The sequence below is a fragment of the Dermacentor albipictus genome, chromosome 6 (genome assembly GCF_038994185.2).
Source record: "Dermacentor albipictus isolate Rhodes 1998 colony chromosome 6, USDA_Dalb.pri_finalv2, whole genome shotgun sequence".
NCBI classification, from domain to species: domain Eukaryota; kingdom Metazoa; phylum Arthropoda; class Arachnida; order Ixodida; family Ixodidae; genus Dermacentor; species Dermacentor albipictus.
In genome coordinates, this window is record NC_091826.1 from 59,689,308 (window position 1) to 59,707,180 (window position 17,873).

A 17,873-nucleotide genomic window follows, 5' to 3' on the forward strand; every position below is an offset into this window, starting at 1 on the left:
TCAAAACACTTCTAGCCGTGTATCGGCCGTACCATGACCATACTCATTTAAGGTAGATCAAGTCTACGCAGTCTTTCCTTACTGAGAGCACAGATGATTTATTGACTTCGCGGAAAATATTGAAATACAATCTTGCTGGTTTCAACAGTTGAAATAACTCGGAATATAAAGTATGTCTAGATGTTATAATTGCACTGACTGCCACTGAAGCAGCAGCCAGCTAACGAGCTAATGCAACGTAGGTGCTCAAGAGTGGCACTTGTAGCATGCAATATAATACACACGAGGTAGAAACATTCTTCAGGTTTCAATTTTACAACCACAAATCGCATGCTAAATAAAATGGGACCTTTCCTATTCAAGATATGCATACATTTCAAGTAAATTTTTTGCAGCCGAGTATGTCCTTGCGCGGGTATTAGGCAGCCGTCGTGCACGCACACAATAAGAAAGCACTTCGTTGCCAATAATGGCGGCATCTGACATTAGTAGGCCTGCCTGGTTCAAGTGAAACGTGCAGCCGTTTCTGTCCCATTTGTCGTGTTTCATGGAAGTGTATGGCGTTTCAGGCTTTCGCCATCCTTTGTCTCATGAGAGAGCAAAGTTATGGCGTTACTTCCGCCCTCTTCATGAGATTATTTCTTGAAAGGAAAGTACGAAGCCCTATGGAATGGCTACATAAAAGCAGTACGGCATGTCCCCTGAATGTGGTACACTCACGCCGTTGGGCACTGCTACGACAAAACTCATCGAAAGGATCTGGGGAGCGACAGATGGCGCCACTGGTTCGTTGCAGAGAAATCGGCAGCTCTAAAGCCGTGCAGCCCACAAACAAAACGCATATGCGATTGCCTTGGAATGTCGCCTTTGACTATACATTATACCAATTATTTAAGCTTTCCTGGCTCGTGCAGTACCAGTTACCCTCAAACCCCTCATCTAAGTTTCCAACCTCGGGACTTTGAGAACAATAAAATAAATTGAATAAAATAATTCATGAAACCTAAGCGCATCTTATATGCAAGACCTTTTCGTAGCTGAGCTTTACCCTAAGCTCAAATTACGTGTGAAAACCCTGCACGCGTCCATTAGAAGGCATCGAAGGCAAATCATGCAACGAACTTCTCAACGTCTACGATAACATAATTTGGTTTAGAAATCAGCGTCAAGTTGTTTAACAGACATTAAGCCTGACGGTAATACTCAAAAGTGTGGATTCCTGATCCACCAAGACCGTGAACATCGAGAACCATTGCTATTCTTACGCTAAACGCGGTCCTCATTTGAATCAATAAAAATTAATCGTAATTGACCCGCCTAACCTTGTAATCATGCACATGGATATGTGGGTGTGTGCAGAGTTTGATAATTCCCCTTGTTAGCAGAGTTTCAAAGAAATATTACTGGAGGAAGGTGTGGTGCTGCTGTCTTTCAGCTCATATGGGGCGATTGGTAGGTCATCGATTCTGCGTCCTTTGTGCGTATGGTTTGTTTATAATTTGGAAACGCAATTAGTATTTTTCAAAAACGGCACTGCCGAGAATCTCGCGTACTCATCCACCAGCTGAAGTGATCAGTCGTTCTTGCTTATTGTTCTTCGCTTTTAATATTCCTCAGTGCGCAGGCAGTCGTAGGTTTCTAGACATGGCAAAAGAATATACGCAAGCTGACAAGCATAACCATTGGGAATATTGTTTTTGGTGCATCACGCCCTTATTTGTTAAATGTGGTTAATTTCCAAGGCCAAAAGAAGGCTGGAGGCCATAAATGCAAATTTTGTACTAATCAATGCATCACCTATTGTTCCCTTGTTGCTGCTGAAGCGCCATATCCGATTGTCCTGTGGATGCGTACTAGCTGTATAGATAAATCCCTTTACATGGTAGAAATTTGGGCTTGTTGGTATATGATCTCCGCATTGCGTAGGGCTGGGTAAAACATGTCTTAAGGAGAACACAGGGCTGCAGAAGCCGCTTAAGTGCCTTAAGTGACCCTTAGCTACAGAATACGAAGTTCCCTTCATACAATTGTTCAGGGAAACTGCATGCTGCATTAGCGTGGCGCTCTTAAAATATGACACGCAATTTTTTTGGGTTGCCAATAGGCTTTTTTTGTATCAAGTGAAACTTTTGCGGGTGCTTTAGGCTGTCTCGTGGGTGCTATGTCTTTTTTCTCCTTTGTTTTGCTCGAACTTTAAATCATGTGATATTCAAGAGATTTGGCGATTTGACGAATCAAACTTAAAACATTACCGAAGTGTTGAAGGTAAGTGACTTTCACCAAGTTGGTAGAGATCAATGTAAGGGAAGGTCAAGACGTGTGATACGCTGAAGAATAAAACGAGAGGAAGGGCGCTTCTGTTGTCCTTCTTTTTCTAGTCATGTTCGCGTTCTGCCGGCGCCTCGAGCGCCGTTGAGTAACTTAGATTTTTCCAGAAAGTTAGTCATATTTTACGAACCCTATGTGCAGGCGCTCACATGCGCAGACATATACGAGGTGACCAGCGTGTTTCTTCTCATAAAAATTAGCTGAAAAGAAAAGACTAAGCGTCTCCAGGCACTTAAATTGCGCTGAATTATAAATGTGCTGGGCAAGATGCACATGAAAGGAAAAGGAGGATAGGACAGAGCACAGGCTATTAACCTTATTTCATGAAGCGACAGAAAGCCTTTATATATCTTCGATCAGCCTTTACAGAGGCCGATAAAATCAGGATCATGGCAAAATCACGTGACAAGCCAGAAAGGCAGATTATTGAAGCTGTCTTTATCAGAAAACATAAGGGTAAGTGCATAGGCACGCCTTCTATTTTACTCTAAGAAAAAGTATTTGCTTTTCTCGACGGTCATCTGTGAGTTATAATGCTTTTCGCATTGCTCAGGTCATGGTATTTGCATCATCAAGTGTTCTTGTGTTTTTATTCGCATCAATTATTAACTTCCTATGAGCTTCTTTGTCAATTGTTTCTGTTAGCATTTTGTTTTTTACTTTTTATGCGTTATTTATGATGGATTTTTTCTGTTTTGCTGTTGTGTTTTTAAAGCGGCCTTGATGATTAGGTTTTTCCTGTCGTATAAATTTTTTTTTCGCCAGTGAAAGATAGTGTGCACACTTCGTTTCGGGGGTGGAATCTTAGTTTCTTGTTTTCGCGCCTCCAGGTAGCGCATCTGACTAGTTTGACTTTACAGAAGCTGTCTGTGGTTTCACGAAATAATGTTAGCAGTCGGTACTGTCCCGTACTTTTTTTATTTTCTTGTGCATGTTGAGCAGCACTTTTATAATTCAAGTAGTAACCAACTAATCCGCCAGAAAGTATGAATTTCGCTGAAATGTGTAAAATCCCGCGATGTCTGCTCCTGATCATGCGTGATTGTGCTTTGTACACTTGCCTGGTTTGCTGCATATATATATATATATATATATATATATATATATATATATATATATATATATACGGATTGCCTTAAGGCTCTTATGATATGGAAATCACACCTCTCAGCAGGTACGTGAGTTTGATCTCCGAGGCAGCCTTCTGCTTATGTAGCGTAGACGGCGGAAGTGACCAGGTGACCACATAGTCGCGTTGTTAGTGAAACCTTTCATTACAAGAAGCTTAAAATTAGGCAACTTTGCATTTGTTTCCTAACAAAAATACAAGCGTAAGGAGGCAGGCGCGCCTCTTTTCAGTGGCAGTGCGAAGACGACGACGACCCATGCGGTGATTGCGATGGAGCTCGTGCCGTTCGCTGCTGCTTGGCTGCTGCTACGACTGACTAACAAATTTGTAACTAAATATCATTACATTTCGTGGAGGTCTCGTTCATATCCTTGAAGTCTCCCTGGAGCTCTGCACTCGTACCTTGTGTAGCAACACCATGAGTGCCGCGACCAACGCACCAACTGCACCCATGGCTGCTATCACTTGCGCCAGTTTTCGCCGTGAGCGCGACCCGGCTATGACCTAAGAACATGACGTCGAACACCGGCTGTCCTCTTATGAGCGTATCTCGATTTCGTCCGCATGCAGGACACATTATACCGAACTGCTTTGTCTGCACCACTGTCCGTAGGCTTCGCGCCAAACAGCGTCTATGCCAGCCAGTACAGCAGCCCGGCGAGACTTTTCCCAGCTATATTGATACTGCATTGGGCCGTTGCAGCTGTGTTAGTCTAACCATGCCGGAGGATGAGATCAAACAAATATTCTGAAGGGCAGTGAGGACGACGCGTGTAAAATGCGGCATTCCAAGAGTCCAACCTTTGTCGCCATTTTCCTCAACCTGTGCCAGAGTCTATACAAAATGCGCGACAACGTACCAAACGTCTCGCAGGCTGACACCATATCGGCCATTGCAGTTCCCACTGGCCCCCCATGCCGATCCTTCTGCTCTCGTACTTCAGCGGAAAGATTTCATTCGAGAGGAAGTGGAACGGCCAGCTTTCGCTGCTGCTTCATAGCCAGGAGCCTGTCCTACCACTGAGTGCCGCCGTGTATCAAACCATGCGTGCCCAGACATCTGACGCACTTCCTCTGTTCGTCCAGAAGCTTCTGCGTTGGCAGCGGTCTCCGATGCTTCCCACGTAGTGTCTGCACGAAATGTAAGGAAATCAAATTACAAAGGTGACAATCAACCTAGCAGCAGCGAACAGCACGACCTGCCTCGCAATTACCGCGCGTGTCGTCGTCATCGTCTTCAAGCTGCCACCGAAAGCACGACGGACCCCTGTTTCATTACAAGTGACTAGTGCCGACTGAAGAATTGGGATCATGAATTGCAAGCCTTAAATTTTAGCAAGATTGTCGTGGTCTAAGCGCAAATTTCGTATACTGATTTTTAAGATGGAAATGGATATCATAGAAGTAATCATGAATTAATTATTGGATTATGCCTTTCAGTTTCTTCCAACAAGACTTGGCGAAAGGTTGGCCGCAGTCAAGTTCGAGCAGAAGAAGGCGGGGTTCAGTGCGCAAGTATTGGTCTTCCTCTAGTCGTAAATTCTTGCATTTTAGAGGCTGACACGCTTCTTATGCCAGAGAGGCGTTCAAGAGCGACAGTGGTGATTTCATTAAAGAAGCAAAGAAAGCCGTTTAATTCGTCGCGACTGCAGACGCCTAGATGAAGTTTTCGAGCTCCATTAATTGCATTGTACGTACCGCGCGACGCATTTGTTGCAAAAAATGGCAATGTGAAAAAAAAAACTTTTTGTTCATTTGTTCACACAAATAAGCGTTACACCTGAGCTGGAACGATTTGCCTATTTACCAAGAAATTAACGGGAAGTGGCTATAGGTACAATTGTGGGCGGCACTGTCGTGGTATGTCTTCCGTGTACTTCTAGAGTTTATGGCGCTCACCGCTGACGAAAGTAAACGAAAAGAAGAATGACTAAATGAATGGATTTTTATGGCCTGCCTCATGCGCTGTGCTTAAATTTACCGTTTCATGGTTGGCTCTGACGAAGTACCACAAGGCGTTATTCAGCCAATCCAAGGCTGAATCGACTCCATTGTGCGGAACGCGCAACGCAGGATGGCGTCGCCCCCATCTGAAATATTAGCATGACGGAGAACGTATCGAATCTCTTGCTTAAGGGACCAAAGTTCAGCCATGAGCCCTGCCTGCCTGTTTACGCATTGGTAGCCATGACCCGACGAGTTGAGACGAAAGATGAGAACGAAGACAAGGACCGATGCCTACAAGAGGCCGTGGGCGCTCTTTCGAGGACTGTTGACACACCTTCTTCCGACCAACGTAAACACCCTAGAACGATTGTGGTGTCCTTTTTCAAGCACACAAAATGGTGTGCCTACTCCAAGGTGACAAGAGTTGGGCGCGTCGTAGTGATGCCAGCAGGTTTGTGCAGCATGAAGGCAGGATGAGCTGCGGCCAATAACTTCTTCAGGATAAATACCAGTGAAACGAGGGTGATAAGCAACCATGTAATTCCTTTGCGCAGAGACTTAGAATTGACGAAACTTGCGTGGGCTATTCGTATTTGTAAGAGAAATGCCTTGGCTGCGTTTTTCACAGCCACAACACACTAAACTGAAGTTACATTTGGGACAATTGTCAGTCCCAAATGCAGCGCTTGGCGGAACGCGATTACACTGTTTTTGTTAAAGCACCTTAGTTCACCTCGGATTAGTGACACATTTGCAACGGAAAACTGAAATGATGTCAGAAAATTTTCGCAAATAACTTCTTCGATTGGATACTTGTTCTCTGTTCATCGCCGGGATTGAGTTTATTCTGTCCCACGCGATAGGCTGTTTGCCAGTGTCAGCAGCTGCACTGACGAGAACAGCATCATTGCTTTCCAAAATGCACAAGGTGTGACGGTCCACGCTTTGTTATCATTACTTAATTTTGGCTAAAAGTAACCTTCATCAGGTTTAGAGTTGAATTTTATGTACAAAGACAAGGTATCCGCATTGGTTCCTGCGTCGCATCTGTGCTTTGTAAGAAATTTTTCTCCACTATTGACCGTGCCTTACACCAGCATTTTATTGGGGGGGGGGGGGGATATTTCGCGCATATTTAGAGATGTCGATGATCTTTTTAATTATTTTAAAGTATAAATGTGTAGATACGTACCAGCACATCGTTGATGACGTTACGGCTTTTCGCTGCCATGAGAACGGATTGGCGATTGCACATGAGCTGTCGTCTGGAAATTTTTTACAGTTTTCAGACTTCAACATCGCTTTCCAGAAGGGTCCCACCTGCTGGGCAACTCGCCACGGGTAAGGAATGATTTGACGCCATACGATTCAGCACATTCCAAGACAGCCAAGTGAACTATAGCCGGTCACTGCCTAGAATCTGATCTCCTAAGGTCGCGCCAACGCGCAGTACAGGCAACTTTTACACGACAATGCGATCATCTGCCTGAATGCGACCGTCTTCGCCGAGTCACTGCCCCAGAAACTCAAGATCTCGAAGAATACAAGACGGGCAGAGCTAGCGCACAGAATGCCAAGACCTGATGTTACGCCATAATTGCACCGTGTATCCCACAACCTGAAGAAGGTTGCAAACAGACATATGGTGACCGCGTTGTTTTCGACGCCTCGTAAGCTCGCTCACTTACGCCCACGCATACTATCTGATAGAAGTAAGCAAAGCGGTTGCTACAAGAAACAGTCCAGGTCATATCGACACGTGTGCTTCTTCATCTTCCACCGGCGGCCGCGGTTCACAGGCTGACAAATGTGAAACGTTATCGCCCAGCGCAGGAGGCGCCTGCATGTATCGGAAGTTTCTCGAATGTTATCGATAGTTCTAGCCGTTTTCTGCTATCGCTGCACCTTTTATAATATGATTGTGTGCGAAATGCATGGGGAGTAACTGTTATCGTTCGTCTTCCCGTTGCTCTCTTTCCATAAAGGTAATAAACACTCACTCTCCGAAATTTTCACATGGCACGCACATTCATGCAGTTAGTCCTTTGAGGGACGAAAGCGCCGTTTTTAGGACTAACGGCCCAGTTACTCCCGTTTTTCCCTGGATATTTCTTAAGGGTGCAACCTTTGCATATGCCATGGCAGTGCAAGAAACAACGCAGATCACGGCGTCCAAGCTGGTTTACAGCAGGAATCCGACGACGACACTAGACGCCATGCTGCCGCATGTCACCGACGAACAGAAAGGACCGACAGCCGGCACTACAATCATCGACGACGCTTCGTCGAGTACCAGCGCGCGACCATGTGTGGGTCTGGACCTTCGATACACCAACAAGGATTTAGGGAGAAACTTTACGACGCTATTTCTCATCCTACAAGATCCTCCGACGTATTGGCGAACTTGAATATGAGGTCGTGCCAGACGGTATTTCGCTATCACAGAAGCGCGGCACAGTACCTGAATTCGTCCGCGTGGTGCGTCTTGAGCCTTTCTACGTGTGCTGACAAAATTAGAAACTGTTTCTTTACCGGCCTTTTGACTTCTTTATTATTTAGGGTTTTCTTTCCGCTTTTATACTTTGCGTAATCGGGACGATGCTTTTTGAGATGGAGGCATTGACACGTGCGCTTGTTTGTCTTTCTCCGGTGAAAATATTGGGAAGTGGCCGTTGGTACAGCTCAGGGCACCACTGTCGGAGTGTGCCTTTTATAGGGGTTTCTGGTCCTCACTGCTGTTGAAATAATACCGAAAGGAAATCAAACAGGCAGCCAAAATACATACCACTGGGGTTTGAAATAGGGATGGCACATTCTTCTGGTATACAGAAATTTCTGGAAAGGGGAAGGGCTCTCGAAGTGCACTTCCGCCCCCTGGCTGCACCACTGCCTGGCATCACATGATCGGACACAAGTAGGTTCTCCCCACTGAGGGATGTTTGGACGTTGCACTGACATCAACAAATGATAATCGTCACGGCACGATATGGCAAGACGGGATTAGAGTGCGAACTGCGCGAGCCATAATCCTGCCTAAGTTAAGAGAAAAATTGATGGTTGTCTGCGGAGTTTTGTCCCGACAATACAGTGTGAATATGAGGTATGCCTTAGTAAAGGCCTCAGGACAAATTTCCCCACCTTGGCTTTTTAACATGCAAGCTGTGCATGGTACGGGAGTGTTCTTGCATTCGGTCATTGACTCGAGCTCGCGGCAATTGTGGACGAGTCCATTACATTGTGCTTACTCACGCCACATAATATTGGCTTGAACAGAATAACAGGTATTAAAGGGAAGCATATAATTGTGCCAGGCAATACAAATATTAGAGCAGATACCTGGCGGCCTTATCAAACTAAATCATTGGTACCGAAGAAAAGGAAATCAAGTCTCTGCGATAGTGACGGTCGAGGACGACATCGAATCTGGCACTGTGATGAAGTTGGAAAATTTCACAGGCATACGATAGAAACAGCCATTTGACGCAGGACAGGGCTGAACCGGTATCTCTGTGTAAGATGTTTGTCCTGCAGTAGATAATATATAGGATCAGAATGTTGCTTATTTAGCTAACGTTCTTTAAAGTAGGGCCGCGTCTCATGCGTTTTATGCGCCTATTTCTTTGGGATCGCAAGTGTAATGGGGAAAGTGACAGCCAAATACTCCGCCAGAGGGTCAGTGTACGTTCTGACGTTTAAATCTTTTTAAACTCGGGGGAGCTTCCTAATGTGATTGCACCTCGAACAGTATGGCACAAAGTGCTGCCAGCAATTTTTCTCTTTTTCCGTGTTTGAGACGCCTGTCCGAGACTGAAAAAATGCAGCAATAAGGGAATTTGAACATGCGATCCTGAGTAGAGGCCCGCGATTCTCTACGTAAACACATCTCCATCACGCTATCACGCCATCACGTCAGCCTTAATATGGGAGGGGCCGAGGAGGTGACTCCGCGGGCGCAAGAAGTGGGTTAGATGAGATCAATGGAAGAACTGTTCGTCCTGCAGTGGACATCAAAAATAGGCCGGTGATGATTCTGAGGATATTGATGTCGATTCCAGAGAACGTAAAACTTAATTTGTGCTTTGAGGACTGCGGCGAAACTTCTTATGCGCTTCATAACACGCCGTTCTGACGACCAGGGACGCTTGTCTAACGACCTTGATACATCTGGTGTAAATACACTGAACAGATTAAACTTTCATGAAACTATATCAGTGACAGGATGACGCCATACGTATGCATGATTATGGTCGGCGAAATGTTTAATTCTGTAAAGATAATGCAGAAATAATCTGGCTCGTATAAAGTCTCAATAAAGAAAGAAATCGACAATTCGGCAAATTGACACACTACAAACCTTATGCGCATATCGCGCATAACAAAGACTGTATATTATTCACATACAAAATTCTGTACAATTATTGTACTCCCTTGGGACCGTAGAAAGAATGTAAGCGTTGTACGAATCGGGCTATAAACAGGTAGAATGCGATGGTTTATGCATTTCTGTGCAACAATAATTTAACTCACATATGTGTATCTTTTTCCGAACATCAGCCCTAACATGGCCATTTTGCCTCCAAATAAAATTCAGTGTATGACATGTTGTCGCAGGACATCGTGAAAAGGTTGCCACGAGTTGGTAAAGAACTTCTAGTAGCACTAACAGCTTTGCGGTTATAAATTATTGTCTTACGCAGATTGACCTGCAACTTGCCATGGTGGCCTAGAGTCTCCACAATATTACGAATTGATTGAGTAGTTTCTTGCTTTATTTATAGCTCTTGGCATAGCATAGCATAGCACAGCATAGCATATATAGCATAGGATAGCTATATAGCATAGCTCTTGAACACACTAAACAACACAAATGCCATTAGAGAACTGAGGGTAAATCGCTCGAATATAACAAGGATGCAAGGAAACAAATACCACAGACAAGCGCTGGCTGCCCACTGGATGTTTATTTGAAATTCACCAGCCATTTATACTTTATTCAGCATAGACATAAGCACCCAGTTGCAAACACGTCTGCAAACCACCAACATCATAATCGTTCATCCAAAAATGCTATTTCTTTTCCCTACAAGGCAACAGAGGGAGTGCTTACACATTTATCTCCTTCTTTTCTAGTGTAATAAGTCTCTACTATTTCCCTTTCCCTCTTGCCTTTACCTTTCCCTGTGAATTTTTTTTTCTTCAAATATGAGAGTGCAGTGACACTTGCTGCAGTCTAAATTGATTAAGAGAGGCATAGCAACCACGTGCATTAAGGCAGCACTTAGTCGTGTGAGCATAAGTGCAATCAAAGTTCTTTAAATCAGACAGCGTGATTACAGAAAGCAGGCTTTCCCAGTTCTGTGATCACTTCAGTATGCGAAGCCATCCTGCAGAAAGAGCAAGGAAGTTCCGAAACTTCCGAGAAAGAAAAGAATGAAAACAAGAGACAAGCGCATGTGTTGCCATACTTACACGAGTTGTCACACAAGCTAAAGAAAATTTCCGATAGACATAACATTAATTTGCTTTCAAGTGCCCCGTAAAAGGTGTTCTCGATATGTGATGGTATGAAAAAGCGTGACAGGCCCCTTTCACCACAATTCGTAAATCCCGTTTCACTGAGTGCAGGCGCAACGTTATCTATCAGATACCGCGCAGCTGTGGAAACACTTATGTAGATCAGACGGGACAGTGTTTCAGTGAAAGTGCTCGCCAGCTCAGAAGTAACCTAAAGAATGGCTGTGGGAGTCATTTAGCAGGGCACTGTAACAGGTGTTACTGCACTCCCATATTTGAAAAAACAAAATTCGTAGGCAAAGGTAAAGGCAAGAGGGAAAGGGAAATGGTAGAGGCTTATCACATTAGAAAAGAAGGAGATAAATGTGTAAGCCCTTCCTCTCTTGCCTTGTCGGGAAAGGAAATAGCATTTTTGGATGAACAATTATGTTGTTGGTGATTTGCAGATGTTTTTGCGACTGGTTGCTTATGCCTATGCCGAATAAGTTATAAAGGCTGGTGAATTTCGAATAAACTTCCAGTTGCCAGTCAGCGCTTGTCAGTGGTATGTGTTTCCTTATGTCCTTGTTTTATTCGCGCTGTTTAACCTAAGTTAAAGATACGAATAACTAGCCCTCATCAAGATATCACTAATGCCATTAGACACGCTGTCAATATTGGCTTTCGATGTCTTTCGGCACTCGGAATTCTTTGATTAGCTGTGAACGCTGGTGAAATGAGGAGGTTTTTCTGATTCCGATTTATCGGCAGACGGCGGTTTCATCCAGCAACCGAAGCCGCGGTCACGAAAACGACTGAGTATCCTATACCCATGTAATGTCACCGCAGGCGGACACTGCCCCACTTAGCAAAGCCATATCAAATTGATTGGCTTTTTCTCATCCACTATATCACACAATTTTTATTACATTACTACATTGGTTAGCGGCTTAGGGGTTTCTTGATAACAGATCATAACCGCATCTTGTGCATGGAAGGAAGGTCCAAGCATCCTTCGTTTTATGCAGGATTATCTCAAGCTGGAAGTCGTGTTCGCGGTCTTCACAATAATAGTTGACGTAAGTACTCGTCCGACCTACGGCGCCACTCGGGCATGACAGCAGATAAGTAGTGTTATCCCTTTCGTAGGCAACGAGACATATCGCGCCTGGTTCTATATTTACAAACAACACAAAACGGTAGCAGAGCTTGTGTACAATTTTTCTTTACTTACTCTTGCTCTGCAGCTGGATTTCATCACTCGATTCGTCTTTCCTGAAGCCACATGTTACATGGGTACTCTTCCGAACAAACGTTTTTCTTGCTCGATAGTGCAAGCACTGGGAAAACCGAAGCTAATTTGCCGCCATTATTCATTATCTTCTATTACTTAAAGATCCGGTTCGATGACATTTGAGAGCTTTGATATGTTTACGACTCGGGCCTGCCAGAACATCACTGAGCAGAATCTCAATAAAGTTGTTACCACCACCTAGTGAGGTAAGCGATCTGAATTCGCCATAACCCCATTGGCCAACGAAATATTAACTTTTTTTAGCATCATTTATACATCATAGCGGTGTAAATACGGACTGCGTGCCCTTTGAAGCTTTCCGTATAGCATTTATTTTTGGGGAATCGTAGTTATATTGGGACATACTGAAAGACGATGGTCATGTAATGGGTGCTGGGTAAACGGAAGAGAAACATCCCAACAAGTACTGTCTCCTCCATTTTCAGCTACGTCACGTGAGCAATGACCGTACTATATTTTAGCTCCTTACGACGGCGACAATCAGTAAGTGCCAGAAGTACGCATAGGCGCACAATGCTTTCTGCGGTGAAAGCGTCTTCTACTGCGCTGTTCGCTTGAGAACGAGGCACGCCCATTGGTAGTGTGCTCGTGGCTTCTAAAAACGAGGAAGTCTGTAAATGCTGCGTGTACATTGTACTAGTGTACAAAAGATGATTTAGATCCCTTTACAGGCCGCCAAGATGAGGTAGAATCTCGTAAGGCCACTCAAGAATGCGCTGCACGGAGCAAGGTTTGCATATGAGAACGTGAATCTCACAACAATGACAGGGTGCCACGCACAGAAGGCGATCTCGTACGGCATGTGCGACTAGTTTTCGCACTCCACTAGAGGACACTACATTGAGAAATAACCCGCAAGGAGAAGGAATGCTGGCTTTATTGAGAAACTTCAAACCCCCTGCCGACGAGGTTCTTCACGGCAGAAGACGAAACTTGGTCTTATTGCGGCGAAATGCATTGCTTGCCCGAATCCGGCGCTTTGCTTCCCGTCCACGGCGGATGGTGGCATGCTCTTTGAAATGGGCAGACATCCCCTAATGGCGTCGCCTTCGAAAGGGATTGGCGAAAAATAGTCACCTAGCCTTCTTGAGTTACTGAGGCTTTGCTGTATCTGTTACAGTCTAGAATTCGGCCTACATGTTTTTTTATTTCTTGAAGTTACCTATGCCTGTAACGACACCGGCTGTGCCAGTAAGGACGAAGCCCTCGCACGACGCATCGAGACGCACAAGGGCGTGCCACTGACGGCGTTTTTCTCGTCGCGCGACATTTCGTAAACGGGGGGTGAGCAAATAGCGATGAGAGTTCGCAGCTTTCTTTTCGGCACGGGAAGCGCGACGAGCAGGATATTCGTCGAATCCGACATTAATAACTGTTCTTTGTGAACAACAACAAAAAAGAAAGAAAGAAAGAAGAAAAAGCAGAGTAAGTTTGCCATTTTTGCTAATCATGGGACGGCAGAGGGACATATACGTGCGGCTTTTATTCTTACGAAGAAAATGCCTGTCATCTATGAGCGATAGCTTTCTTCTAAAGGAGATAGGAACGCAACAAAATTCCAGAGCGTGTAAAAAGCCGAATTTCACATGCTGTCGATGTACAGCACCATAACACAAACAGACGCACACACACACACACACGCACACACACATGCGCACACACACATGCGCACACATACACACACACACACACGCACGCACGCACGCACGCATGCACACACATACACACACACACACCTAATGCGTAGACCTATGTCTTAGACACAACTATTTTTACACGACTGTTAATTTCATTAGGCTTCTCATTGAGCCTCTATCTGGCTTGGATTTCTGCTGAGTTGTGCTTCCGACGACAGCTTAACGTTGGCTAGCATTAGCTCGTCTCGCTTTACCTATGCGACAGCCGAACCGTTTCGACTACCGGAGTACTTTGCTCGATTTATGCACGCTGCACGGAGCCAGCTCGACTGCCGGGATACTAGCACCATCTTCATTACCTACTCACAGCGAGCCCGAAAAGACGCTGGAAAAATCGCATGTGAGCGGCCAATTAAATGCCACACAACCTCCACATGGTATTGTTTGTATCGTATTCGTAGGTTTTTAGGAAGTCGTGCCGTTCTGCAATAATTTTGAGCACAGATTTTCTTCTTCCCATTTCTTTGTTGCGTATATTTCGTGCCTGGCAGATAGGTTTCACTTTTGTTAATTTTGTATGTATGAAATCTACGCTACAAGGTCTCAGGCTTATAAATAACCGATAATTTGGGTTTGGCACTGCGGGTAATACTTGCGCACAGTCTCGTTATTCATACTTATCGCAGAGCCAGAGCTGTAAAGTAAAAACAAAATAATGGCGTTTTCCAGTGCCGGATTTACAGCATCTGGTTTGAATAACAATCATACCGGCCTTCATTTGTGCAGTTTTTCGTCCTCCACCGACTTCAAGTCTTCTCCAACAGGATGTGGTCAACACTGTAGTAGGCGTTGCGGCGAAAGAATGGGACTGCAAGAGCGTCTGTGGCCAGTGGCACACGAGTAGTGCCTCTCGATGTACCTGTTATTACATCATTTTTGTTTCTATGGTAGCATCGTGTTCTAATTAAAATTTTCGATAATAGTTTTCCTCTGCGTCGACGTTCTTTAAAGTAGCATTATGTAAGGAGCGAGAAGGGCAATGAAGTAGGAACATTTTCGGGGCAAGTCACAATCATTTGAAGGAAACAGACAGTGACATCAAGGAAAATATATGTTGAATTTCCAGGTTAGATTGAAATGTCGACTTAGTAAATAACAGAAATTGAAAGTGGACGACAGAATAGCGGGATATAAAAGGGATGGAAACCCTTGTTTTCGTATTACGTGTGGAAAGCTTTGACCAGTGAAGCTACCATGGCCCCATATTCACATCCATTTCCTCGAATTTTATGTATGCAAGATCTAGGCACGGGGGTGTTAGATTGCACCACAAATCGTAGCCTGGGCTGCGGGTGTGCAACATCGCTTCTGCTGTAAGACTTCGGGTGACACGTGATATTTGCAGGCACCTAGGTAAAAAATCCAATGACACCGAAGCACTTCTTACGACTTGCGAATGCGAAAGCATTTCTGTACAAGTGAACACAGCTCAATGGTCCGTTGTTCTCGGTTATCGAGTTTCCCGGCTAAATTAGTGCGTGATACTTTTTGCACAATTTCTACGTTATCATGTTGGCCTTAGACAAAAATTATTTGGATGATATTTCTGAGAAATCAAGGACGCCTCATGCCACCGACGGGCTGCGCGACGATAGACTTAGGAAGCAGCAGCGGCCAGCAAGACCAACAGGCACGCGTAGCAGCTAAGCTCAGCGAGAGAGAGAGAGCGAGAGAAAGAGAGAGAGAGAGAGAGAGAGAGAGTGATGGGCACCATGCGCCGGCTTCCGAGAGCGAAACGGCGGCACCCGCAAGCGAGCGTCACGTGACTGCCTCGTCGACAGCAACCCTCCTCACCCCGCGGCTTCGCATCGTCGTATCTGCTCCGTCGAGATGAGGTTGTGACGTGGTGTACGTCGTAGCCAATGGGAATTTAAGTACCGTTTCGCTGCTACAGACGGCGTCTTTTCCGCTCAATCGGCCATTTGACGTTTTCGAATAAAAAAAAATTCTCGTATGCTACTTGGACCCATCAATGTTGCCGAATGAGACGCCGTCGCTATGAATTGAACGACATGAAGGGGAAAAAAAAGGTGCACGATATTCATAATTCACCATATTATGAACCAAAGAGACATTCACTACATGGAGAGCATTGGGTGAATAATTTGTTTTAATTTAAATGTTGAATGAGCGAAATGAAAGTGGACGAAGCAAGCAACTTAAAGCAAGTGGAATACGAACCCACGGCCTCGCATTATGTGTGATATGTAAACAGTTAGGTTTGAATCCTCACCCTCGGGCTAGTTTGGATGCGTCTCAGAATGACACATGTGAGGGGTACCAACAAACACCGTCAAAAGAATGTCGCTGAGCAAACCGTGCGCAAACACAAAGTAAGAAAACTGCATACATTTAACGAAGAGAAGTACCTCGGCGTCTTTTTATCATGAGAATTTTTGGGGCAACGACATATCGATCACATGGCAGGGAAAACATGTGGTGCTTTGGAATTACCGAGACGAAATAGTAAGTGGTCTACAAGGGATACTGCACAACTTTCTATGAGACAATTTTTGTCAGTACTTGCGTACACATGTACAGTTTGGGAGCTGTGGACGGAAGCTGACGTACTAAAAATACGATTGCAAAATATAGCCATCAGGTTTGTTTATAACAACTGCTATCGTGCATTCAGTGTGTCAAAGGACAATAAAACGTTAAAATTAGGAGGCATACAGGAACGCAGAAAAATACTAAGATTAACTGTTCTTCATAACATTTTATTCTAAAGCATGCATGAAGAGAGACCGATACTTGTGAAAGCCCTGTTAGGTGTCCCTTCGTAAAACCATGCAAATAAAGTTAGAGAAGTTAGTTGTAGAACTAAGTTCTTTCGGGAGCCTTTCTTCCGCCTACAATTCCTGAATGAAGTCGAGAGTTCGACGGAAGCCCGTCTGGTCGGGATGAAGCCTGAAGCAATACAACAACGAAACCGACCAAAAGATGTTCTGAAAAAGGAATAAATCTAAAAAAAAACGTTTAGGCTTCCCTACGGCCAAGAAAGAAACCAGAAATCGCGGCTCTCTCGGGAATGTCTGGAGTTACAAAAACCCCGTCACACGCTCAATCGATATGAGGCAACCCCCCCCCCCCCCCCTTCATACGCGCGCTGCTTACCTCACGTTCTGAAGTATACGTAAGCTTCCGGGAACTTTCCTTCATCCCATTGTGAACAAGGCTTCCGTAGGGAAGCCGAAACGTCGTTTACATTGATTCCTTTTTGAGTACTTCTTTTGGTCGGTGTCTGTCGTTTTATTGCTTCAATTCCTGAATGGAACAAGCGGAGCTTTGGCGCTGCAACTGTTTTAAGTCAAGCATCTACCATTATCTTATGAAAAAAAAATTATGTATATAAAGCGTTTGAACTGGAATGATTATATTTTGTACGTAATCGTGTTTATTTGGATCCTTGCTATCTAAATTGTAAAATTCCTTAAAACCAATTTTCATCTACCTGCATTCTGCCTTGACTTGTAACCCGCCACCCCTAATGTAACATCGATTGGCGAAGTGGGTAACAAAATAAATAAAACAATGCAAGGACATATTTCCCATACAACTTCCAAAAATATGACATTAAAATTATTACGATAACCGAATGCTGCGGACCTACTGGAATTATCGCGAATTAAAAAAAAGACGCTGCAACCGTATAGATTTGTTAAGACTAAGCAGTAAGCCGGGTTAACGCGCTTTAGGTGATAAAGAAAGTTCAGTTCAGATATCGTTGAAGAAATTTCTGAAGCTAAATGGTCGCTCATACTATTTCGTTGTACGCTATGTATAATTTTGCCTCGTGTTTATTTTTTTATTTGAAATTTGTTAATTTCTACAGCTGTCCAATTATTGTACGTCGCTGCCTTGAGAAGTCTTAAGACTGATATGCACGACTGTGCGTTAATATCATTCTTTACGTGCGTATCGCTTTTGTCCTTTCTGGAGCAGTACTGGCTCTACCTCGATG

General features: G+C 44.4%; 1 protein-coding gene across 9 annotated transcripts in view; it reads left to right on the plus strand.

Moving 5' to 3' along the window:
* LOC139061101 (uncharacterized) overlaps nucleotides 1-14,831 on the plus strand; it is a 34,371-nt gene extending 19,540 nt beyond the window's left edge. For 4 of the 9 annotated variants that reach the window (XM_070540633.1, XM_070540634.1, XM_070540631.1 and 1 more), the window contains 2 exons: nucleotides 4,898-4,968; nucleotides 14,636-14,831. In XM_070540633.1, the coding sequence (XP_070396734.1) occupies nucleotides 4,898-4,968; nucleotides 14,636-14,753 (189 nt within the window). In that variant the 3' untranslated portion in view covers nucleotides 14,754-14,831. Of the gene's footprint in view, nucleotides 1-4,897; nucleotides 4,973-11,925; nucleotides 11,977-14,635 lie in introns of all 9 variants that reach the window. The other 5 variants (XM_070540639.1, XM_070540638.1, XM_070540637.1 and 2 more) reach the window with 2 other exon arrangements.
* Nucleotides 14,832-17,873: the final 3,042 nt, after the last annotated feature.